The 25,743-nt window shown below is 32.6% G+C and overlaps 2 protein-coding genes across 2 annotated transcripts in view; one reads left to right on the top strand and one right to left on the bottom strand.

Annotated features, from left to right (window-relative positions):
* Positions 1-762: 762 nt before the first annotated feature.
* On the bottom strand, positions 763-10,974 carry ddx1 (DEAD (Asp-Glu-Ala-Asp) box helicase 1). The gene is made up of 26 exons (XM_051138332.1): positions 10,878-10,974; positions 10,716-10,767; positions 10,559-10,622; positions 9,343-9,372; positions 9,111-9,207; positions 7,349-7,396; positions 7,175-7,258; positions 7,008-7,091; positions 6,842-6,918; positions 6,574-6,646; positions 5,991-6,067; positions 5,782-5,896; positions 5,547-5,685; positions 5,390-5,450; positions 4,012-4,110; positions 3,700-3,789; positions 3,430-3,618; positions 3,288-3,339; positions 3,009-3,155; positions 2,824-2,915; positions 2,184-2,256; positions 1,516-1,588; positions 1,372-1,414; positions 1,190-1,285; positions 985-1,105; positions 763-894 (listed from the first exon to the last, which is right to left on the bottom strand). Exons 1-26 carry the CDS (start codon positions 10,891-10,893, stop codon positions 764-766), a joined length of 2,223 nt encoding a protein of 740 aa, XP_050994289.1. The 5' UTR covers positions 10,894-10,974; the 3' UTR covers position 763.
* Positions 10,975-11,056: 82 nt separating this feature from the next.
* Positions 11,057-25,743, top strand: part of nbas (NBAS subunit of NRZ tethering complex) — a 218,895-nt gene continuing 204,208 nt past the window's right edge. The window contains 8 exon segments of the mRNA XM_051138331.1: positions 11,057-11,299; positions 11,641-11,692; positions 13,405-13,441; positions 14,147-14,224; positions 14,833-14,880; positions 15,302-15,345; positions 21,312-21,445; positions 22,194-22,327. Coding sequence (XP_050994288.1) covers positions 11,207-11,299; positions 11,641-11,692; positions 13,405-13,441; positions 14,147-14,224; positions 14,833-14,880; positions 15,302-15,345; positions 21,312-21,445; positions 22,194-22,327 — 620 coding nt within the window. The 5' untranslated portion in view covers positions 11,057-11,206.

The following is a 25,743-nucleotide window of genomic DNA, read 5'->3' as shown; positions in this document are numbered from 1 at the left end:
TGTTATTTCAGGTTTTTAAATTTGTTGTTACAGTTAGCTGATAAACTTTAATCTGGGATAATTTCAAATCCCAGAAAGGTAGTGAAGACGTTGTGGTACTCTCTTAAAGCGCATCGAAGACTGACACGGAAAAAAAATAATTGTTGAATACAGACGGAATTTTTGTTTTCTTTGTGCACAAAAAGTGTTCTCACAGCTTCATAACATTACGGTTGAACCACTGATATCACATGGACTATTTTAACAATGTCCTTACTACTTTTTTTGGGTCTTGAACTAGGTATTGTAGGATGTGTTTCTGTCTATGCAGGGTAAGAAAACTCTCAGATTTCATCAAAAATATCTTAATTTGTGTTTCAAAGACGAATGAAGGTTTACGTGTTTGGAATGACATGAGGGTGAGTAATTAATAACAGAATTTTCATTTTTGGGTGCACTATCCCTTTATTGTAGGATAGTAGATAAAATTAAGCTTAAACTGCGCAAAAACTGAAAAGATGAGCTCTGCTTACATTTTGTAAACAATAACTGACGAAAACAAGCCTTATGCTGTTTGAATTTATTTCAAGTTAATCTGCATGACTACAGCTTAAGTGCTTTGGAAATCAAATTTGTTTTTTTACATTTCTTGAAGCAAATTTCCTTTGCATGTCAAGTCTCATAAACCAGAAATTAAATATATTTATAATGTAAAGTTAGTGACGTTCTTGGCCTGTAGCGTCTTCCTTTGCATTTTTTTCAGTGTGGCACATGCTAGTGTGCTTTAGAAGGCCTTAAAGAGCTGGTTGGGTAGATAGCCGAGATGAAGGAAGGATGTCTGGGCCTCTCTCTCCAGGTTGGCCAGTTCCTGCACGGTTGGGGCCAATATATCCACATGGCCCTTATAGAGACCACCTGGGGTGTGTGAGAGGAAATAGATACAGAGATAAGTAACAGATACAATAAATGGCAGCATACAAAGAGGACTCTGAAAGATACTCTCACCCCCTGCAGTCCTGCGCTGCCCATAAGTCACTTTGCCATCAAATTCATCCACAGGGACTTTGATATCAGGTTCACACTGAGTAATGGTGCATTTCAGATGTTCCTCGATTTCTGACAAGAGCTAAAATAGAAAAACATTTCAGATAAGTACAAAATAAGCTCAAATCTTGCTAATGTCATGGAAATGTATTGAGTGAGTTCTCACCTCTTTCTCGTTGTACCAAATAGTACATCCTCCATTCTCTTTGAGCTTGGTGTTATAGCAGCCTTTTCCTCTGTTGGGACAAACGTGGTACCACACCTGTGTGAAACCCCACACAAACACATATTTAGCACACTGACACATTGCATTTTTACACTACTAATTCTGCTTTACTTCTTACTTACCTTCTCTTTCTCCATGGCAACCAGAGATATAGCCAAACCCATCCTATAATGACATCACAAATATCAATGAATTATTAAAATATAAATGTAGATAGATAGCTATCTTTCCCTTATAAGATACAAGATAAAAACCCCGGCTGTCACCTGTCCGCTCTGCCAACTCTTCCAATGCGATGAACATAGTTCTGCTTCTCATCCGGTAGAGTCACATTTATTACTGCAAAACAAAAAAAAATAATGCCATTTTCTGTGTTTTTGAATTTTAGATATGCTTGATTCATATTTTTACACTGATATTTACAATGTTCCTACATTTTTAAAAGTCTATTAATAAATGACAAGTTGCATTTTTTCAATGCAATCATTTAGCAAAACATTAAGCTATTCATGAGTTTTTTTTAATTATTAAAAATAATTTAAAAATAATTTTATAAATAGTAATAATAATATAACAAATTTACTAACATTATTTTGTTTTATTAAATATACTATAAGTGTTGTTATTATTATTATTATTATTATTAACAATACATTAATTATAAATACATTTTGTTATTATTATTAATATAATTGAACTGTATTATTTTTTTCTTCTCCATCTTCTTCTTAATATTAAATATGCATGTTTTTATTGTTGTAGTAATGATTTAGTTATTATTGTGGCAAAAAAAAAAAAACCCACAAATGACAATGAAAAATCATTCTGTATATTAGTTGTAGGAAACATAAACATACAAAAACAGTATTTAAAAAAATATTTCACGCCATAGTGAAGGTAAATTTAGAAAACAGAGAAATAATTTTTTTCTTACCATAAGGAACTCCATGAATATCAATTCCTCTAGCAGCAACATCTGTGCAAATCAGAAACTTCACTTCCTGTTTCTAAAGTAAGAATGATGAAAGCAATAGAGTGACTATTACCAGGAGTTATTTATTTAAAAAATAAAATAATAATAACAATAACAATAATTTATTATCAATGTTGGAAACAGTCGTGCTACTTAATATTTATTTAAAACCTGTGATACAATTTTTTATGATTCTTTGATGAATAAAAAGTTAAAGAGAATATTTATTCAAAAAATAAATATTTTATAACAATATAAGTCTTTACTATCACTTATTATCAATTTAACACATCCTTTCTGAATAAAAGTCTTTCTTTCTTTCTTTCTTTATTTAAGCAGCACAACTGTTTCCAACATTGATAATAAATCAGCGTATTAGAATGATTTCTGAAGGATCAGCTTTGCATCACATGAATAAATTCTATTTTAGAGTACATTAAAATAGAAAATCACTATTTTAAATTTCAATAATATTTCACAATATTAACAATACAAACTAAGTCTTGTTGAGCAGAAAAGTCTTTTTTAAAAAACATTAAAAATCTTATTGATCCCAAGTTTCTATGCAAATTTAAATCCATATCCATTTTTTTTTCTTTACCTTGAATCGCTCCAAGTTATATTTGCGCTCATTTGGTTTCCTGTCGCCATGAAGACAGACACAAGAAAACTGGTGTCCTTTCTTGTCTGGACCTGTAAGAAAAGCCACATATTTGCATCCCGACTTGATAGTATATAATGGCTAATGAATGGATAATGAAGCGAAAAGCTGTGTTTCTGCCTTACCTCCTCCCTGCTTGATTAAGTACTGCTCCATATTGTCACAGTCAATCTTTGTCCTGCAGAAGATGATGGCCTGATCCATCTTATGCTCCTTAATGGCTCTGATCGCGTACTCTCCCTTCAGAATCTTAATGGCCTCTGACCACATCTCTGATAAAGCCATATAACATGATTCACTGCAAGACCTTTATATCAGTCCAAGTCAAAGTCCTTTTGAAATGTTCACAATTGATAATATTCAAATATTTCACAGTGAAGTTCTTAATGGCTGGAAATTCTTACCGGAAGTGTTGGCTCCAGGTCGTGTGTCATCCTTGGCATGAACTTCATCAGTCTGTGAAGACACAACCAAAGTGATTTACACTTTCAGAGCTAAAACATTTCAGAGTTTAAAAAGGCGAAGTGAGATCTTTGCTGTATGTACCCTAATGTGGTTTTTCCCCAGTCTCTCCCAAAGCTTGTCAGTTTTTGGGTTGACTGGCACCACCACGTGATGAACCGTTTCTGGAACAGAATCTTCTCCCTTTAGATCCACCCATGTGGGGAAATGCATGATCTTCTCTGAGAGCTTCTTCACATCAAATGAGTGCAGTGTAGCAGAGCAAACTATCACCTATAACACAAACAGTCATTTGCTCATTAAGAACTGCAGCTGGCTACTCAGTGGAAAGTAGAAATCTAGAGGTTTGATCACCTGTAGTCTTTTGCCATCTGAAGTGACCTGTGGGATCTGGTTGTAGACCCTCATGATGAAGTCAGTGTAGCCAGCCGAGAGGAGTCCATCCTGAACACACATTTTCAGCCAGAAATCACAGTCAAACACCAGAGTTATTTAACCTACAATCTCAATAATGATAAATATTTGTTTTGGGCTTTCTGCAAACTGAAGTAAAGGTTGACATTGTTTACAGTGAAATCAACAGGATGTCAACTGAAGTTGTAGTTAAGCCAAAGTGTTTCTTTAATGCTAAACTGTACAGAGCATGAATTGAAGTGTTCAACATACACACTCATCCAGAACCAGGAAACGGACTTGGGATAGATCTAGCTTTCCTGTGGATATGAGATCATCCAGTCTGCCTGGGGTCCCAACCACAATGTCAACCTAAAAAAACAATTAAGTGATTAAAACAAAAGTATGAATACAAAAATATACATAGTATTATAAACTTTGCGTAATGTTCTAAATTCTGTATGAAGGTCTAGGATAGGGTCTTAAATCAGTTTTAGTCCGAGACCACTTTAAAGAGAGAGTGAGAGAATAGGGACCAGGGTTACATATTGTATAAAATTGATTCAAAAGTTTTTTTTTTTGTTTTTTTTTTTAAAAAGAAGTCTTTTCTGCTCATCAAGGCTGCATTTATTTATTAAAAATACATCATAAAATAATTATAATAATATTGTGAAATATTGGAATTTAAAATTAAAATTTCTATTTTATTATACTTGAAAATAGAATGTATTCCTGTGATACAAATTCGAATTTTGGAAACAGTTGTGCTGCTTAATATTTTTTTTTGGAATCTGTGATATTTTTGTTCAAGATTTTTTGATGAATAAAACATTAAAAAGAACAGCATTTATTTAAAACAGAAATTTCTTGTAACAATATACACTATCATTCAAAGTTTGGGGTCAGTACATGTTTTCTTTCTTTCTTTCTTTCTTTCTTTCTTTTTTTTTATTCAGCAAGGATTAGTTAAATTTGAGTGACAGTAAAGACTTATACTGTTAGAAAAGATTTGTATTTAAAGAGTAAATGCTGTTCTTTTTTTTTTTTTTTTTTTTTTTTACCTTTTATTCATCAAAGAATCCTGAAAAAAGTATCACAGGTTCCAACAAAACACAATTTTGCCCTATATACTCAGCTTAAATTTATTTGATCAAAATATTGAAAAAAAAAGTAATATTATGAAATATTATTAAAATGTAAAATGGCAAATTAAAAAAAAAAAAAAAAAAATTACAGTTTTTGATGGCAAAGCAACATTTTCAGCAGCTATTCACAAGATCCTTCAGAAAACATTCGATCTGATTTTGAAAAGCAGTTGTGCGGCTTAATATTTTCATAGAGAACGTTATATATATTTTTGATCAGGATTCTATTAGAATAAAACTTTCATTAATAGAAAGTGCAAAAGAGCAGTGTTTACTTGAAATATAAATCTTTTGAAACAAATTGTCACCTTCAGAGAACTTTATGCATCCTTGTTGAATAAAAGTATTAAAAATAATAAAAAGTAAAAGAAATCTTTAACCCCAAAATGTTAGTGTATATTTTAATATAGCTTTAGCATTAAAGATAACGTAGTATATTTTCACAAAACAGTATTTTGAGATCAAATATTAATCAGAGACCACTAGTTTAAGGTTTGTACACTTACTCCGCTTTCTAAAATGGACAGCTGTTCTTTAGCAGCCACTCCACCGATGATCAGAAGATCCCTGCAATAACATCATGACGTTCAGTTAACTCCAAACTCCTCAGCAGACACTACATTAATAAAACTCACTGCAGCTCATCTGATACTTTCAGCTCACCTCAGTTTGGGGTTATCAACATATTTCTTGAACTGGTTGACGTTATTGAGGGTTTGTTCAGCCAGCTCTTTAGACGGCTCGATGATGAGAGCTCTGGGGGCGTTAGAACTGGATTTGACCTGACTCACTTTAGCACTGCCTGAGGACAAATACACATGACAGGCAGAACGCAAGGAAACATTAATACAGGCCCTGCAGGCAGTAAAAAAAAAAATGAATGTGATTTGAAGCTCACCTGTCTGGCTGGATTTGACCACATGACCGTCTGAAGCCTGGTTCAGGGCCACGTATCCATCTTTAGGTTGGTTTTTTAAAGGTTCATCACCAAAGTTGAATTTCAGTTCAGCGTTCTGGGTTTGATTGACACAAATACACATTTTGAAAAAAGACGTTTTATAAAAGAAATGCTATGTCGCAACAACAAGCTGTGTTTATGTCAGATACCTTCAGCACACAGGAAGCAAAGAAAGGCTGGTTTTTCAGCTGTGGAGGGATCTCGAAAGCCAGACCCAGATCATTACCTGTGAAAGACAAACAGGAATCAGTTACATTGGCTTCCATTTGCATTAGGGCTGTGAAGTATCTTGATATAAAAAAAAAAAAATATTGTGGTACCAAACATTTATAGAGGTAAACTACTATTCAAAAATATGGGCTCGTTCAGATTTTTCTCATATTTTAATATTTTTGTGAAAACAGTGACACAATTTTTTTCAGGATTCTTTGATGAACCAAAAAAAGCATTTGAAATAGAATTTTAAATATTTAAAATAGAAATATCTTAACGGTCATATTTTTAATTTATTTCATCTTTGCTGAATAAAAGCATTAAAAAATTTCAACAAACAAACAAATAAATGAATAAATAAATAAATGAATAAATGAATAAATAAATTAATAAATTAATTAATAATAATAATAATAATAATAATAATAATGACCTGACAAGTTATAGAATTATTTTAGAAATTATTTCACATAATCTGGATGACAATACAGCATAAATTTAATTAAAAACAAGCCTTACCATTTTTGGAGAATGACACTTGGCCTTTATCCAGATCTATGTAGCATCCAATGGTGTCATGCATAGTGAACTCCTGGAAAAGGCAAAAATTATGTCAATCTACCAAAACTTGAGTGTCAAACCAAATGCTCTCATTATTATATTACTGTTTTCATCATAGTATTACTGTAATATTACTGTTTTTGAAAAGACTTCCATAAAAAAAAAAAAAAATAAAAATAACACAAAAAATCCTGTTCAAAAACTTTTGACTGGTAGAATACCTTACCTCTCCATAGCTATCAAACTGCTTATTGTGAGATTTCTTTCCAGTTCCTCCGAAGCCAAATCCATATTTGTCCGTTCCTAAGATATGTTATAAACAGAAAACCAAACATTATTATTACTGAATGGCATAACCAGATCAGTGTTAATGAAGTCACACTAAAACATACCCAAGTCCAGTGATGCTTGGGCAGTGGACCAGCCCACCCTGCACAGCCCTTGATCGTGACAGCTTACTTCGTAATAATACTTCCCTAGAGACAAATAAGCAGAATAAATTATCCCAGGAGTCCTTTAGTTTTGGAAAGAAATGACAAAAAAAAAAACAGTCTTTTACCTTTTGTGACTGCTTTGGTGGAACGACAGCCATGCCACTCTTTAAACTCTCTGCTCTGACATAACACACCATCTGGACCAATAGCTGAAGGAGAAAAATGAAATATAATGATATTGTAGAAGCAGAGAAGTGAAAATAAGCTTCCAGAATCACATACAAGTGTTAAACACTTACCAAATGCAGTACTTCTGTCATAAGGGTTCATCTGCCATTTATTGAAAACTAGAATGGACAAGAAATCCAAGAACAACAATCAAAATCAAAAAATGATCTTGAAATTGTGAGAGCTTCTTAACTCAAATCTGCTATAGCAGTCTCAATATACTGTACTTTAGATAAGGAGATATTTAGATGAATGTATTATTTTATATAATACTATTTATTATTATTATAGTATTCATTAATATTTTAATTTTAGATTTTATTTTTGATTTCAGTTTAAGTTCTGATTATTTTATCATGTGCTTTTGACATTTTTTACATTTCTATTTAGCTTTAATTTTATTTCAATTTTAATTTCAGGACTTCAACTTAATTTAGCACTTTAAGTTTTTGCTATTCATTTTTTAAATCTAATATTTATATTTGTTTTGGCTTTATTTTGATTAATGAAAATTATTTTTAAAGCTTTAGTTAAAGTTTAGTTAACAATAACATCATTGTACTATTACTGTATGTTCAAAACAAGCCAACAAAAACAAGGACTGTCCTCAGAAAAAAACAGGAATGCATAGTAACCCTATAGAGGGTTTGCTCTTAAGTAACGGTTTGGTCAGTTATCTGGATGCGCGGCCATATTGGAGATACTCGGATGTAAACAACAGCATTGATTGCACGGTTAATGTACTACTGAATGCATTGTTCTGCTAATTTTTGTTGTCTAAACCACGTCAAAAACATGTGGAAGTTGCTAAATCATATAGAGAAGGACTTAGTAAGCAGGAAAGGGCCCAATATTTTGACAAACTAAAGTTAATAGGTGGTATTTGGTATAAAGTAATTGGTGCTCCCCTGCCCACCCTTCAAGAACTGTATACATCCAGAGTGAGGAAAAGGGCTCAGAAAATCACTCTGGATCCCTCACACCCATGTCATCCCCTTTTCGAACTTTTGCCATCTGGTCAGCGCTACAGAGCCACAAATACCAGGACAGCCAGACATAAGAACAGTTTCTACCCTCGGGCAATATACCTAATGAACAGTTAAATGTTCCAGACCCCCCCACCCAATTGTGCAATAAAAATATGTGCAGTAACCTTTATTTGTTACCACCTACATCTCAGTACATCCCGACATCTCATTCTATTCTATTCTATTCTACTCTACTCTACTCTACTCTGTTCTTTTTCTATCATCTCTAGCACAACTGTATATACAATTTATTTATTTTCTTAAATCTTATATTGCATTTTTTGTCTTTTTATATTTACATATGTGTATTTTTTTATTCTCAACTTATATTATTTTCCCTTGTATGCGTAAGCATACTTGGCAATAAAGCTGTTCTGATTCCGATTCTGATTCTAAAGATAAGTACGTGGATTATGAATTAAGATATTAGACTAATATTTCACCTACCTGACCACAAATGATAAGAACAAACATGAATATTGTTAGAATTCATGCCCTGGAAATCCTGGTTCAGTTTGGTCAACACCAAATGCCTTTTGTTCCTCAGACAGTTTTTTGCACTCTTTGCAAAAAACTGTTTGTACTCCTTGATTTGTTATAACACTCCAAACGTTTTTTCCCAGTCCAATGACAATAATTGACCATCTTCAACAGCAAATCAGCCAAATTTGTGAGTTCCGTTCGGTGACATCGTTTACATTCAGTGCCACCAATACGGCTGATTGATGACGTTATGAAGTCAATGTAAACAAAGAGCGACTATATACATAAATAAATTAAATGCTGATAGATGAAGGTTTAATACCTGCTCCTCCTGTCTTTACAGCACTGCGTCCTTTCTTCCCCTCCTGCTGGTCTTTAAGGGTCTCATAGACTATTTGGATGACTGGAATACTGAATGCCTACAGGACCGCATTGATTTTGTGTTTACATTTCACTGCTCCTTTATATATGACATACAGCTCTTATATGTGCATTGGTCAAGTACAGTCACAGAAAAACAAAGCATTTATTAATATCAGTGGCTTCACACTTACTCCAGTTTTTCCACTTCCAGTCTCAGCAGCCTGTGAACATAAACACACAGGTGAGCATGCATACATACATACACTGTGTGCAGAATTATTAGGCATGTTGATATTCTGGTCATATTTTTTTTCCAAACACATTTTACCAATTCCAAACCACATCAGTCTTAATAACTACTGTTAATTTTGTATTTAATCATTTATATCTGATATATAATTGTCCATGAAGGCTGGAAGTGAAAAACTCCTTATATTCAGGTGTGTGCACAATTATTAGGCATGTTTTCTTTTACAGATAAAATGAGCCAAAAAAGATATTTAACCCAGACTGAAAAGTCCAAATTATTAAATGCCCATGAGAAGAATGCAATACTAATGCATTACAAGAATTTGCAAAGTTAAGGCTTGACCATTGGACAGCGAAATGCTTGTTGAGTCTGCATGGTCAGAAAAAACAGGTGGAGAAGAAAAGATGCATGTTAACTGCAAAAGAATTAGGAATTAAGGTGAAGAATTAGGTGTGACACCATCAGGAACCGTTTAGTCTCCAGCGCCACCATTTTCCAGAACTGCAACCTACCTGGAATCTTCAGAAGTACAATGTGTCAGGTTCTCAGAGACTTTGCTTGGTAAAAAATCCTAAAAAATGCGCCTGACTTAATAAGAATAACAAGCTGACGTGTTGTGAAATACATGAAGACAGTTTTTTTTTTTTTTTTTTTTAATAGGCTTTATAGACAGATAAGTTGAGAGTGACTCTTGAAGGACAAGCATCACATCCTCTTGTACTTTTGATTCAAGAATTTATCTTCCAAAATCTGGCAGTAAGTTTTGGGAGTTCATTTTAGTCCATCTCTGCAAGTCAGACTTTTCAGGATAGGAGACTAAACATGAACTCCCAAAATGTACTGCCAGATTTTGGAAGATATTGATGAATTTGGACTTTTCAGTCTGGGTTAAATATCTTTTTTGGCTCATTTTATCTGTAAAAGAAAACATGCCTAATAATTATGCACACCTGAATATAAGGAGTTTTTCACTTCCAGCATTCATGGACAATTATATATCACATATAAATGATTAAATAAAAATTAACAGTAGTTATTAAGACTGATGTGGTTTGGAATTGGTAAAATGTGTTTGGAAAAAAAAAATATGACCCGAATATCAACATGCCTAATAATTCTGCACACAGTGTAGACACTGCAGTGAATGGTGATCTCACCATGAGAACGTCTCCTCCGCCCAAAATCAGTGGAATGGATTCGGCCTGAATGTCTGTTGGCAACCTGAAAGAGAGGATCAAACCTTTAACTACTTTAACAATGCATAGATAACTAACTCATTAATACATCTATTATAATGTAACGTTATTAACTCACAGCCAGTCCATTTCTTCCACCGCCTGTGCAATTTCAGGCATCACTCCCATTTCTATAAACAAAACGAAAGATGTCAAGATCCCAAATAGTTTAACTACACTCAGTATATAACTAAATACATATTCTAATAGTTTTATTCAAGTTTTATCATGTAAATCTCACCTCCGAACGCTGCCATGGTGTCAAACTCCTTCGAGTCTCTCCACCGGATGTAACGTGTGCTGGTTTTGACAGAGTACTACGTAAACAAAAAGGTCCGTGCGGATCGCGCTTTCGCACTTCAGTTCCGCTGGTCTTGTTTTTAATAACTAAAGAGATACAAAAAAGTTTATTTTACCAGCTAGGGCGACAAAAATAACAAAATAACGTTTTAGCTAAAGAAAACAGCTTGTAGAAAATTAGTCGGAATATTTAAAAGACCACCGGTCCCTTGATATGTTCCTCGCAGACCGCCGTAGTGTGACGTTGGCGCAGTCCAGTTCATTGAAAACATGGCAGGTGATATTATTCTAGAAGACGAAGAGGAGAATATTTTATACGATTTGCTTATTAACACAGAATGGCCGTCCGAAACAGATACGCAGGTTTGTCAAAATATACGCACTTTCTTTGACGAAGTGATTATTTGAATGCGATATTAAAATACTGCGTGCATTTTTGCTGATCAGTTCTGCGCAAGTTATTTTGAGCCACGTATTCAAGTTCATCATCACCCAGCGTTTATTTTCTTGTACATATGATTATGTAATATGTCATTTTGATGTTTTAGAATTAGTCATATATTCAGTTTCTTTCTGTGTATTGTCAATTGTAATCACCAGGTGCAGATTTGAGGAGCAGGTTCAAGTTCAAACTGTACTTAAGATTAAAAACAGTCTATGAGGTCATTCATAGACTAAGCAAATTGTTTGTGTTTTATTTTCAGCTGCGTGGACTGAAGGAACACAGCTCCTCAATTATTGCAAAGGCAGTAACAGGTATGAAGTGCAGAAATGAGATATGCAGCACATGTCAAAGTTTGCAAGATGCCATGCTTAGTCATGCAAACTGAATATGTCTCAGAAGTTGGGTAGAACGTGACTGTAATTTCTGGGTAGGCTGCTCACATGTTTCTTGCCAAAGCAGCTTTACAGAGAACAGTGTTTCAATATGTTTATTTGGCAGACATGTTTGCTCAAGATAAAATAAACTCCATCTGAATAATACAAGACCGGATTCTAATCACATCTTGATTTTTGTCCAAATCAAGGTGTTTGTAAATCTACTTAAGTCAGATTATTTATGTTTTAAGTGGGGATTTTGGGAATTAGTTTGTTTTTACACATGAGAAATGCCTGAGGTACTAGAGGGTTTGCGCTTAAGTAACGGTTTGGTCAGTTATCTGGATGTGCGGCCATATTGGAGATACTCGGATGTAAACAACAGCATTGATTGCACGATTAATGTACTACTGAATACATTGTTCTGCTAATTTTTGTTGTCTAAACCACGTCAAAAACATGTGGAAGCTGCTAAATCATATAGAGAAGGACTTAGTAAGCAGGAAAGGGCAAACTAAAGTCAATATTTTGACAAACTAAAGTTAATAGGTGGTAAAGATAAGTACGTGGAGTATGAATTAAGATATTAGACTAATATTTCACCTACCTGACCAGAAATGATAAGAACAAACATGAATATTGTTAGAATTCTTGCCCTGGAAATCCTGGTTCAGTTTGGTCAACCACAAATGCCTTTTGTTCCTCAGACAGTTTTTTGCACTCTTTGCAAAAAACTGTTTGGACTCCTTGATTTGTTATAACTCCAAACGTTTTTCCCGGTCCGATCGATTAGTACAGCCCAAACATGACAATAATTGACCATCTTCAACAGCAAGTCAGCCAAATTTGTGAGTTCTGTTCTGTGACACTGTTTACATTCAGTGCATGAGAACACCTGAGGAAACACACATGAGAAATACCTGAGGTACTTACAATTCATTTCGTAATTAATCAACAACAACTTTCTATTCAAATGATGCCTTGTTTTGGAGTTTTTAGATGATTCAGTGTTATTTTAGTAATTATAGTTACATTAATATTTTGAGTTGGTATTTTTTTAGCTTTTTCATTTGAGTTTTAGGGTATGTTTTAGTATTTTTAAGCATCTTTTTATGATTTTATTTTATTTTTTAAATTTTCTATATCCATCTTTTTCTTCGACGCGAAAGTAAGCCTATGGGTAAGACTTCGGTTCATTATCCGCTATAGGGAAATAACCAGAAGAATATCAACGTGCAGTAAATGATAAAACTGTTTGCACTACAAACCAGTGTGCTTACAGTTAAGCTAATGCATTAAAATAATATGGTAAGACACACCAATCTGCAATATCAAGTGGCAAAACGAGCTGTTTTGAAGCCAGACCCATAAAATTTACAAACAGCTGCGCCCACTCTTACAATAAGGAAAAAGATGGCTAGCTTAAATATTAAGCTTTGAAACATTTTTGGTACTTTAGTATTTGTTTATTTTTGTAAGATATCAAGGCAGCAGTTTTCATTTATTATTTTAATCTGATATTTATATTTTCAGTTTTATTTCAGTTGACAAAAACACTGTAATAGTGTTGTTTTAATTAAAAAACATTATTGCTGCCTTAAAATAGTAGTCAGATTATTAAATAACAATCAAAATATTGTGTCTTACAGGACCCTTCAGGTTTATTCTACACTACCTTTGGTACAGGTGAGATTTTGTCGCTCCTTTAAGTTTACAGTAGTTATGAATTTAGAACTGGTAATAGATAGTGATTCTGATATCTTTAAATAATTAGATATGAAGATATAATTGCACATACAATGTTTTCAAATGTTTGGAGTTAATACGTTTTTTTTAAATGTTTTTGAAAAAAATCTCTCATGCTTACCAAGGCTGCAATTATATGATTCAAAATAAAGAAAAAAATTATTATAACTGTTATAATTTATTTAAATATTTTTAAAAAGTTTTTTTTTATTTAAATATAAAAAAGTAAAAATAAAAAAATTAAAACAATGAGAAAAAAAAAAACTTAAGATAACCTGTATGAAAAATACACACACTCTCTCTCACACACCCACACATCTTAAGAAAGCAGAATAATGTAAGTCTATAATATATATATATATATATATATATATATATATATATATATATATATATATATATATATATATATATATATGTATATGTATATGTATATATATATATATTTTTTTTTTTGTTATTTGAACGATTACATAATTGTGGCATCTGTAATTATAATCAGGATCGATTAGAAATTCAATTAATTTTGCAGCCCTAATTCTTATAGAAAGGAAACAAAGTGCCAAGTTATTTTCTGTAACTGTAAAATTTCAGCAGCTGTTAGTGTTTTTGTGTAAGTCTTGTGTACTTTTCTCTGTATTCCAGCCCTTCCAGTTCAACTCTTCCACCTGGTCTGGTTCGCCTTGCAACCAAAACGTTGAACTGGCAATTGGTGCTGGCAAGGTAACACCACCAGTTTTTGACATGCATTATAAAAGCTTTTCAAAGAGTTTGAGTCAGTCTATTTCAGTCAGGTTTTGGCAGGTTTATCTACAGTGTGAAAATCTCTTTTGCACTTCAGAGTTTGCTGTACATTGATCATCCACACCTCATTGACTCTGCTAAAGTGTAAACTGTGTCTCACCAGAAATCATTGTTTTACCCCTAATTTAAACTCTTCTGTGTCTAGAGTTGTTTTAAGTTCGTTATAACCGCAAAAGAACTGTTTTCTTGGATTTTCAAGAAATCATTCATTTGCGTGTTTTGGTCCTTGTGAGATCTCCAAATTTAATTAAACGTCTGTTTGTGGATGCAAGCCATGTAATCTCAATCAAACTCATTTTTTCCTACACTGTTCAACTCGTTCCTGCCAGTTATCTAGTTATGCAAAACAGTGCAAAACAAGCAGAGACAGCGAGCTTTAATTAGCTATTGATTTCCAGATGGAAGACAACATTCTCTGTGTTGGAAACGTTTATTTTTGGCCCCACGTTTGCTTACACAGTCATTCTGTCTTTTTTTTCCCCATTTTGTTTGTTTGTTTATTTATTTATTTTTTTTCCCCCATCCAGTAATGGGAAGCTCCTGGCTGTGGTTCAGGACCAATGCGTGGAAATTAGGTAATTCTGCACATCGATTGGAAATGTTTGCCCTTTCTGTAATTGGTTAATTTTTCACCCTCTTGTCTCAGGTGCTGTTCAGCTGAGCAAAGCTGTTTCTGAGATTGATGATTTGGTGCAGATGATGTATTTTTAAATATTTGTATGTGTGTTTTCATGTACAATTCAGTTTCAGTAGGTGTGATTTATTTCGCTTGGCTCTGGCTAATCCGCTTGCGCAAAAATGAAAGTGTCACGCTTCAGGGTCTAAGTAATTTGCAGCCTGATGTTCTAAAAACAACCTCTAAACATCAAATTGCTTAATCTAAAAAATCTATAGTTTCCCCACATTCTCTTATATTTACTTACTGAGGCTGATGGGAACTCAAAACTCGCACATAATTATCAACACGCTCCTAATGGGCTTCTTGCTCTCTTTCAGGTCAGCTAGAGATGACTTTGGATCCATCATAGGAAAATGCCAAGGTACAGTAAACATTTAATTCTTTAGTTATGCCATTTTCAGCAAATATTTGCAGATTTCGAGGAACCTAAAATCATTATAAATCTTAACAGACTGATTCATGTTTATTAGTTAAGTGGTGTATATAAATGTAATTGCTATAAATGATATATAACTGAGTGTTATATTCTATATAATATTATTCTACTGTATATTATTTTACTATACCATTTTCCCTATCTTTGATTGCTATTTCAAAGATTGAAATCTGCCACTTTGAGTTTCCAATCTTTGGTTAAATAGGCTGTTTTACTTGTTATTGTCTTCCCTGCTGTATATATATTTTTTTATAGCTTTACATTTGCGTTGAATATTTTATGAGCAATATCGTTCGGAGACTAGGACTGCAGATATGCAAGTCTGCTTTCAATTCACTTTCATTTCGTACTGTCTTAGTTCATTTCATGGAGATTTGCATTCAGCCAATATCTTCCATGAAGGCAGAATTTCCAGTGGTGTGAAGTATATGTAATGGATGTCTTTGATTAATTGGCATAGTCTTTTGTGCTCTATATTCACATTTTTCTCTTTCATTTTTTTTTTTCCCTCTCTCATCTTGTGGAGCAGAATGTGATGTTTTATATGTACCAGATAAATGTGTGTTATGTGCTGTAGCCCTGATGGGAATACTTTCCTCGGCTCTGCACATAAGAGTCAGCGCATGTACGTTCTCAGTCGTTCATTAAAAAGCCATCGGCGTAAATGGGATCTCTTTTAGTGAATGAAGTGTGAGTTAAGAGCATCAGACGATAAAGAAAAATAATAAGCAGTGATATGTATCTATAGTAAATTAATGCTTTCAGTTATGTCTGTGAACCATCATTTGCTACTTGCTAGTCATTTGCAGATACTGATATTAAAGGGATAGTTCACCCAAAAATGAAAATTCTGTCATTAATTACTCACCCTCATGTTGTTCCAAACACATAAGACCTTCATTCATCTTCAGAACACAAATGAAGATATTTTTGATGAAATCCAAAAGCTTCCTGAGTCTGACCCTCATAGACAGTAACCCCAATACCACGTTCAAGGCCCAAAAAGATAGTAAGGACATTGTTAAAATAGTCCATGTGACATCAGTGGTTCAACTTTAATTTTATGAAGCTACAAGAATACTTTTTGTGTGCAAAGAAAACAAAAACAACTTTATACAACAATTTCTTCTCTTCTTTGTCAGTCTTCAAAGCACGTTCACTCTACATATCATGACACAGCTGAAAATAATAATACCCATATACAGTTGAGGTCAAAAATTTCCATACACCTTGCAGAATCTGCAAAATGGTAATTATTTTAGCAAAAATAAGAGGGAGCATACAAAATGCATGTTATTTTTTTGTTTAGTACTGACCTGAATAAGATATTTCACTCATGAGATGTTTACATATAGTCCACAAAAGCAAATAATCCTGTTCAAAAGTTTACATACACTTGATTTTTAATACTGTGTTGTTACCTGAATGATCCACAGCTGTGTTTAGTGATAGTTGTTTATGAGTTCCTTGTTTGTCCTGAACAGTTAAACCGCCCGTTCTTCTTCAGAAAAGTCCTTCAGGTCCCACTAATTCTTTGGTTTTTAGCATTTTTGTGTATTTGAACCCTTTCCAATAATGACTGTATGATTTTGAGATCCATCTTTTCACTGAGGACAACTGTGACTCAGTTGCAACTATTACAGAAGGTTCAAACACTCACTGATGCTTGAGAAGGAAAAACGATGCATTAAGAGACAGGGGTGTAAACTTTTAAACAGAATGAAGATGTGTACATTTTTCTTATTTTGACTAAATATAATATATTTTTTTCATTTAGTACTGCCCTTCAGAAGATACTTGCATGTTTCCCAGAAGAAAAATAATGTTTCCATCTGAAGCATCAGTGAGCGTTTGAACCTTTTGTAATAGTTGCATATGAGTCCCTCAGTTGTCCTCAGTGTGAAAAGATGGATCTCAAAATCATACAGTCATTGCTGGAAAGGGTTCAAATACACAAAAATAATTTGTGGGGCCTAAAAAGATTTTCTGAAGAACAGTGCGCAGTTTAACTGTTCGGGACAAACAAGGGACTCATGAACAACTATCACTAAACAAAAAACACAGCAATGGATCATTCAGGTAACAACACAGTATTAAGAGTCAAGTGTATGTAAACTTTCTTACGGGGTCATTTGTATAAATTCAGCTATTATTTTCTCTTGTAGACTATATGTAAACATCTTTTATGTGAAATATCATATTCAGGTCAGTACTAAATAAAAAATAACCTGCATTCTGTATGATCCCTCTTATTTTGGTAAAATTAACATTTTGCAGATTCTGCAAGATGTATGTAAACATTTGACCTCAACTGTATGATGCATCCCTAACACAAATCTGTATAGTGCAGTATGAGTCATCAGTATTTTTGGTCCAGATATAGGAATCAACAAGCTGATGACGTGATTAATGATGCGACTTCACCAAATGATGTTACCACCAAATGGTTAATATTTAATAAGTGAATGCAAGCTGGCACAAACTATTCAGTAGCATTCAGCCCAACTAAAGTCATAAGTTGGTTAAAATTAATGGCTGCTCTGTTTTGCGTCCAAATGCAATTTGCAAGTCCCCCAAGTTGTTTTCTTGTTGCGAGAGCTTGAAGTGACTCAGCGGTCTTTATGCTTTCACTCTCAGGGAGACATTTTTATGGTGGGTACGCGCTCAACCGGGTGGCTTTGCTGACCTCGCGTATTTCCTTTCTCAAAAAAACCCTCTGTTTTCCCCTATTTTTTTTTATTTAAATGAGATTTACGGTGTGTGAATCTGCCCAGTAGCATACAGTATGCTCATCCCACAAATTCAGGCATATTGGCCCTGGCGTTCATCTTAGATTAATTAGCTTTTAACAGCTGAGAGGTGATTTATGGACCCTGCTTAAGCGTTTCCCCTACCGATATTTATCTTGCTAAGTGCCATCGTTCATTGTGAATTATTGAATCCCTCTCTCCCGATATTTCTGCGTATTTTTACCTGAATAGAAATCGCCAGCTTGCGTTTCCCGGTTTCCAAAAACCTCGGGGGTCGGATTGATGATAAGGTTGCTGTGGCAACCGCTTGCTTTGATGTGTGCTGCGCCTTGGTGTGCGACTGATCTCAGCGGTGCGGCTCGGACCAAAGCCAAAATGTTTTTAATCAAAGGTCTGCTTTATTAACCCCCTCTTGTCTGATGAACGGCGGTTGGATGGTCTCGGTCTGTAGTCTGCAGGAGACTGTGGTGATGAAACGCTCGCTAGGCCCTGAAGCTGTTGTATCGTGCGGCTGGTGTTTAAGTGTTACTTTAGTGTTTAAGTATACAGATTTTATCACGCTGGGCTTTTGAACTTTAATTGAAAAGCCTTGGGCTCATCCCGCACCGAGTCTGGTGCTGTTTGACTACGGTGAACGGTTTGAAGGCTGATCTTTCTGTGTTTTCCTCACTGTTGACGGTGGAGGTTGTTAAAACAAAATTTAGCTTGGTCTCACAGGCTGATGCTGAATTGGCTGGTTTTTAAAACAGTCCCATAATTTAGTCGATTTTTATTGCACCTGTTTGGCAGACAGACAAGAAAAAAGAGATGGATCAGAAAATTGGGCTCAAGAATGTGAGAAAGTGAAATAATGTTTCAATCAATTGAGCACAAAAACAATTTATTATTGCGGAAAGTCATCTTCTGTGATTGAGAGCATAAATTATTGTCAGTGTAACTGTCAGTAGAATTAATCTATTTTGACAATCTGTTTTTTTCCCTCCAGATCTCTTTCTTTTTCAAAAACAATAAAAAATACTATTCATTCTGTAAATATAAGGAATTAAATACACCTCTTTTTCAACTTGTATTTTAACTTATTTTATTGAAAATAATCTAATAAATCTTACGTAACTGCTTGTTTACATAGTTTGGGGTCAGTAAGGTGTATATGCACTATCAAATGTTTTTGGACAGTAAGATTTTTACTTTTTTTTTTTTTTTTCTCTCTCTCTTGCTCACCAAGCCTGCATTTATTTGATCCAAAATGCGGCAAAAGCAGTAATATTGTGAAATATATATACTAATTAATATAACTGCTTTCTATTTGAATATATTTTAAAATGTAATTTATTCCTGTGATCAAAGCTACATTTTCAGCATCATTACTCTCCAGTCTTCAGTGTCACATGATCCTTCAGAAATCATTCTAATAGGCTGATTTTTTGATAAATGGAAATTTCCAAAGATCAGCATTTATCTAAAAATAAAAAGCTTTTGTAACATTATACACTATACCGTTCAGTTATGTTTTCGAATGTTCTATATATGTTGTATTTAGCAAGGATTTGTTCAAAAGTGATGATAAAGACGTGTAATGTTACAGAAGATTTCTATTTCAGATGAATGCTGTTTTTCTGGACGTCTATTCATCAAAGAATCCTGAAAATATTCTACTCAGCTGTTTTTAATGTAGTAGTAGTAGTAGTAGTAGTAGTAGTAGTAGTAGTAATAATAATAAATATTTTTGAGCAGCAAATCAGAATATTAGAATGATTTCTGAAGAATCATGTGACTGGAGTAATGATGCTAAAAATTCAGCTTTGAAATCACAGGAATAAATTACATTTTAAAATGTATTCAAATAGAAAACGGTTGTTTTAAATAGCCAAAACATTTCAGAATTTTACTGTTTTTACTGTACTTTCGATCTATAAATGCAGGCTTGGTGAGCAGAAGAGATTAAAAATCTGCATTAAAAATCTGACTGTTCAAAAATGTTTGAAAGGTAGTGTATGATATTTTATTATTATTTTTAAATACATATTTGTAGGTTTTGATCTCTTCTGTTTTCCTCCATTTGCTAAATGACTAAATGTACTGTAAATGTTTTTTGAACTTTCTATTTATAAATTAATCCTGAAAAAGGTGTCACCGTTTTTGCAAAAATATAAAGCAGCACAACAAGTTTAACAATAGGGCCCGAATTATTTCCCAAATTCCGTTTTTCTGGATTTCATTTTTTTTTTTTTTTTTTTTTTTCACATTTTAATTTTTCTGTCTAATAAATTGAAATAAATTGATATCGTGAAACAGTTTTACAGCAATTTACTAAAAATTAACCAAAAAATAAATTAAGGCCTATGAAACGTTTTAATTTTTTTAAAATTACATTTTATTTTTAACAAATTCTGTTTTTCATTAATTTTCTGGATTCCATTTTAGTGGTTTCATTAAATTATAGTACATCTCTAATTAATTTATTTTTTATGTATTTATTTGTTTTCCAGAAACACTGTGTTGTGTATTTACATAATTTTTTTTTTTTTAATAATAATTGTATTATTAGTGGTATTACTATCATTACATGAAGTAATTTATGTCTCCCTGGACCACAAAACCAGTCTTAAGTAGCATGGGTATATATGTAGTAATAGCCAAAAATACATTGTATGAGTTAAAATTATCGATTTTTCTTTGCACAGATTCCAGATTTTCAAATAGTTGTATCCTAACAAACCATACATCAGTGAAAAGATTCATTCATTTATTCATTCATTCATTCATTTGTGATGTAAATATCTCGGTTTCATAAAACTGACCCTTATAATTTTGTTGTCTAGGGTCACATATTTCTATTAAGTTAAACCGAACTTTTATTTTGATGAAAAACCTATAAGTTTCTGTTTGTATATGATATGATGATGGTTTCTCTCGAAAGAAACGATAAAATGTTCATGAAGTGACTCTCAGGGCAGTTCTAAAGATTATATGTCCATGTACTCATATTTTAAAGCGGCAGAGGCTGAAAATACTGCACGCATCATGTATGCTTCGTGCGAATACGTGTAGTAAACAAAACCGCACGTCTGCACCATTCGTTCACATCACGTCCTAATACATTTACTACCATAGAAAATGATATTTTCCTTTCTTTTGCAGTACCCAAGGATCCAAACCCTCACTGGCGCAGGGTCGCGTGGAGTCATGACTGCGCTCTATTGGCATACGCTGACAGCACCGGTACGGTCCGAGTCTTTGACCTGATGGGCAGCGAACTCTTCGTTATACCGCCGGTATGTCATACTGTCCTTGTGTATTTCTCACCTCCTGTCATTCTCTCCCTCTGTCTGTCCTTTCCTCAGTCATTCTCTCTCTCACTTTGCTGGCAGTAGTTCCACTTTCCTTGTACAGTAACTTTCTGTGCACAGTGAGAACACTCTCTTCTGTTTCAGTATAAATGATAGCTGTAATGACTGGCTTCTAATGACAGAATTTCAGGCTTCTGTGCGTTGCCCTCTGGCTTTTTGCGCTGCTTGGCTCTTCTCTCATTCTCTCGCTCTTTCTCGGTCTGTAGACCAGTAGGCCTAACCCTCTCGAGAGGGGCCTTTCCCCACTCTGTTGCCCATGCAAGCAACACATTTTCTGGTTCCCTTCAGCTCTAAGCCCCCGATGCCCTCAAAGGACATTTTCTGTGGAGTTTCTCTATCAGAAAGGCAGCTTTTTTGCTCCTTTTACCATTTTCAGATTCCCCCCCATCCCCTTCTCTGCGTTTCTTTTGATTGCTCTGCTAGTGAGGTCTCAGTCAGTCTATCGCTGGCCTTTCTCTCTTTCTTGCTGGCTCTCATCTTCCCCCGCATTACTCTACACTCTTCCATCTCTCTGTCAGAAACTATTAGTCTAGTCTCACAAGATGGCCTCTCTCTATCCCGGAGTCTGAGAGTGTAATGACCTGTATGACTCTATATATTTTTGTCACTTTCAAACTCTGCTTCCATCTCTACCTCATCTTTTTGATGTCTTTCTTTTTGTCTGTCTCTCTAGGCTATGAGCTTCCCTGGAGATTTCAGCTATGCAGCAGCCGGTCTGATGTTCTTGGAATACACCGCCAGTGCCCAGTGGTCAGCGGAGTTGCTGGTGATCACCTACAGCGGTCAGCTCAAAAGTTACCTGGTCAGGTACGTGTAGAGCAAGGTTGTCACTCTTTTTTATACTAAGACAAAACTCTTGATTGATGTTTGTGGACTGAAATAAAATAATGCAAAGCAAAACAAAAAACTGAAATGAAACAAAGTACAGGGTGGGCCATTTATATGGATACATCACACATCAAACTTATTGGGAATTTCACAAGAAAAACAATGGTGTGCTTGGTTTTAACGTAACTTTATTCTTTCATGAGTTATTTACAAGTTTCTGACCACTTATAATGTGCCACAAACAGGACGTTAATATCACCAACCATTCCCATTTTATTAAGGTGCATCCATATAAATGGCCCACCCTGCATCCATATAAATGGCCCACCCTGTGTATATGTGTGTATATATATATATATATATATATATATATATATATATAAATATAATATTTAATATATATTAATATATATATATATATATATATATATATTTAATATATATATATATATATATATATATTATATGAAAACAACAAAGTGAATGTTTAATAATTAAATAAATACTTATTTACTTATGTACATATATAATAATAGAATATTATGTGTATACATATTATGTGTATATGTATTATACATATGTATGTATGTATGTGTGTATATATATATATATATATATATATATATATATATATATATATATATAATGTGTGTGTATATATACATATACAATATATACATAATTATTATAAGATATATATAGAAAGACATTGTATATACATGCACTATATATGTTGAATTTTATATATATATATATATATATATGCACACTAAATTTATACTTATAGACATTATATATATAGTGTGTGTGTGTATGTGTATATATATATATATATATATATATAATTCAACATATATAGTGCATGTATATATATAACATTATATATATAATATATATAATTTATCTATATTATATATTAATAATATTTACATCGAAAACTACATTAATTTTGTTATAGAGTAAACTGTTCATGCAAAGATGGACACTTTGGAACACTATAAATATATAAAATTGAAAAATTATATCAGACAATACATGAGATGGCTAAGAAAGGCAGAGAAGTGTGTTAAAGTGTGTTGCTGAAAAAGCAATATGGCAAGCTAGAATCTAAAAGGATGGGTTTATGCTATTTTTTTTTTAGCCTGGTATTTAAATCATAAGGTTGCATTGGGGGCCAGACTTTGTGCCAATGATCAAGAGTTTGGGAGGACATGGCAGGATAAAAAAGCATTAATCCATCTCAGTGTCTTTAAGGAGTGCAAAGGGATGTCAGATAGTAGAGTATTTGTGTCGTAATACATGGATCAAATGTTGAAAGATATTGGAACGAGACCACCAGAGAAGATTCTGATGATTCAGATACTTGCCGACCCTCTCTAGCCTAATTCCCAGTGACTCTTGCAGGGCCAGATATTCTGCAAGTAAACCAAAAAGCCTGCGTCTTTTGTTTATCTCTGCACTGAGGGGGAGGCTTAGCTTTGAGTATTAATGAAATTGCCTCCAGTTTCCAATTTGTAATTCTTTGTTTAATCAGTCAGCTCAAGTTTTCAAAGTTTCAATCGTCTGTTTGCGAGAGTAATGGCAGATTAAAAAATCTGCTTCATTCTCCTCAGAAACTTTGCTGTAAGCTTTGAAGCCCTGAAGAAAGCTTTTTCTTGTTCTCTCCCTCATGTTGTTGAATGGAAGTGTTTGCAGTTGCATTACTTTGAGGAAGTTTTCAAAGTCATTTAGAAATGTTGGACTAACATTAGACAAAATGGTTCTTTCAAAAGCATTTCTGACACAAAGCTTCTTAGGAAACCATATTCTCACTCAATCCTTAAGAAGTCATGAAACTCTCAAATTACTTCAGATTTTATTTGGCCTTCTCTCTGAAACCATTCGAACATGCAAACTTTAACTGCCATTCTAATCAAGACAGCTAAGCACTGCACAATGCACACTTGATCATATACATATATACCTGGCAAACTTAACATCGGTTTTCACTTATGCAACATTTATGCAGCCTACTGAGAGGGATGAGGGAATGTTTTGCATCATATGGTGTTGTTTCCCATTAAAAGTGTGTAATGGAGATATATTATAACTGTAAAATTATATATGTATTTATATAACATTTTACATGAGTTTTATTTTGTCTTATTTTATTTTTTTGTTTTTATTTGATCTTGATTTGAGTTTAAATATATTTTATCTGGATTTGATTTGATTTTATATTTGTTTTTAATGATTGTATTTTATTTGATTTTAAATTTGATTTGATTTAATTTGAATTTTATTTTGTTTTATTTTAATTAGATTTTTTTTATTTGATTTTAATTTGATTTGATTTTATATTTGTTTTTAATGATTGTATTTTATTTGATTTTAAATTTGATTTTTTTTTTTTTAAATTTGATTTAAATTTGATTTGATTTTGATTTAATTCAGTTTGATTTAAATTAGATTTTAATTTAATTTTATTTAAATTTGATTTAATTTTGAACGTGATTTTATTTTATTTTAATTTAATTTAAATTTTTTTGTTCTATTTTATTTTGATTGGATATTGTTTTTTTGTTGTTTTTTTTTTAATTAGAATTTTTATTTTATTTATTTTTATTTGGTTTTATTAAATTTTTTAATTGTATTTTTTTTATTTTATAATATTTTATGTGAATTTTATTTGATTTTTATGTTATTTTTTGTTTTGTTTTATTTGAATTTGATTTTATTTGATATTTGATTTTTTTTTTTATTTGAATTTGATTTGAACTTTAATTTATTATTTGATTTGACTTGGATTTTATATAAATTTGATTTTAATTTATTTTATTTGAATTTGATTTAATTTTATTTGAATTTAATTGAATTTTTTTATTTGATTAGATATTTTTACATTTAATTTAATTTTTATTTTATATTGTTTTTTTTAATTGTATTTTGTTTTGTTTTATTTTGAATTTGATTTTAATTTTATTTTTATTGGAATGTGATTTTATTTGATTTTTATGTTTTGTTTTATTTGAATTGAAATATTATTAGATTTTTTTCATTTTATTTTGTTTTACTTGAATTTGATTAGAATTTTATTTTATTATATAATTTAATTTAAATTGGATTTTATTTCCCTTTGATTTAAATTTAATTTTATTCAATTTTATTTTATTTGAATTTCGTTTCATTTTAATTTGAATTATTTTATTTTATTAGAATTTTTATTTTATTTTATTGTAATTCAATTTTATTTTTATTTTTATTTATTTTTATTTTGTTTATTTTATTTTATTTTATTTTATTTTATTTTATTTTTGACCAGTAAAAATGTTGACAGGACAACAGTTGGCTTGACTGGGCAATCAGAAACCCTTATTGTTAAGCCTTGCATTTAAACAATTAATCTCTTGAACAAC

Source organism: Labeo rohita, chromosome 20, assembly GCF_022985175.1.
Source record: "Labeo rohita strain BAU-BD-2019 chromosome 20, IGBB_LRoh.1.0, whole genome shotgun sequence".
NCBI classification, from domain to species: Eukaryota; Metazoa; Chordata; class Actinopteri; order Cypriniformes; family Cyprinidae; genus Labeo; species Labeo rohita.
Note: the sequence above shows the minus strand (reverse complement) of the source record. Positions and strands in the feature narration are given on the sequence as shown.

What these genes read in the sequence shown, in the direction of transcription:
- ddx1 (XM_051138332.1), bottom strand. An exon ending in CTGGAAGTGGAAAAACTGGA is followed by an intron (nt 9,208 to 9,342) that starts GTAAGTGTGAAG and finishes GCGGTCCTGTAG; the next exon opens with GCATTCAGTATTCCAGTCAT. An exon ending in GTTGATAACCCCAAACTGAG is followed by an intron (nt 5,451 to 5,546) that starts GTGAGCTGAAAG and finishes ATGTTATTGCAG; the next exon opens with GGATCTTCTGATCATCGGTG.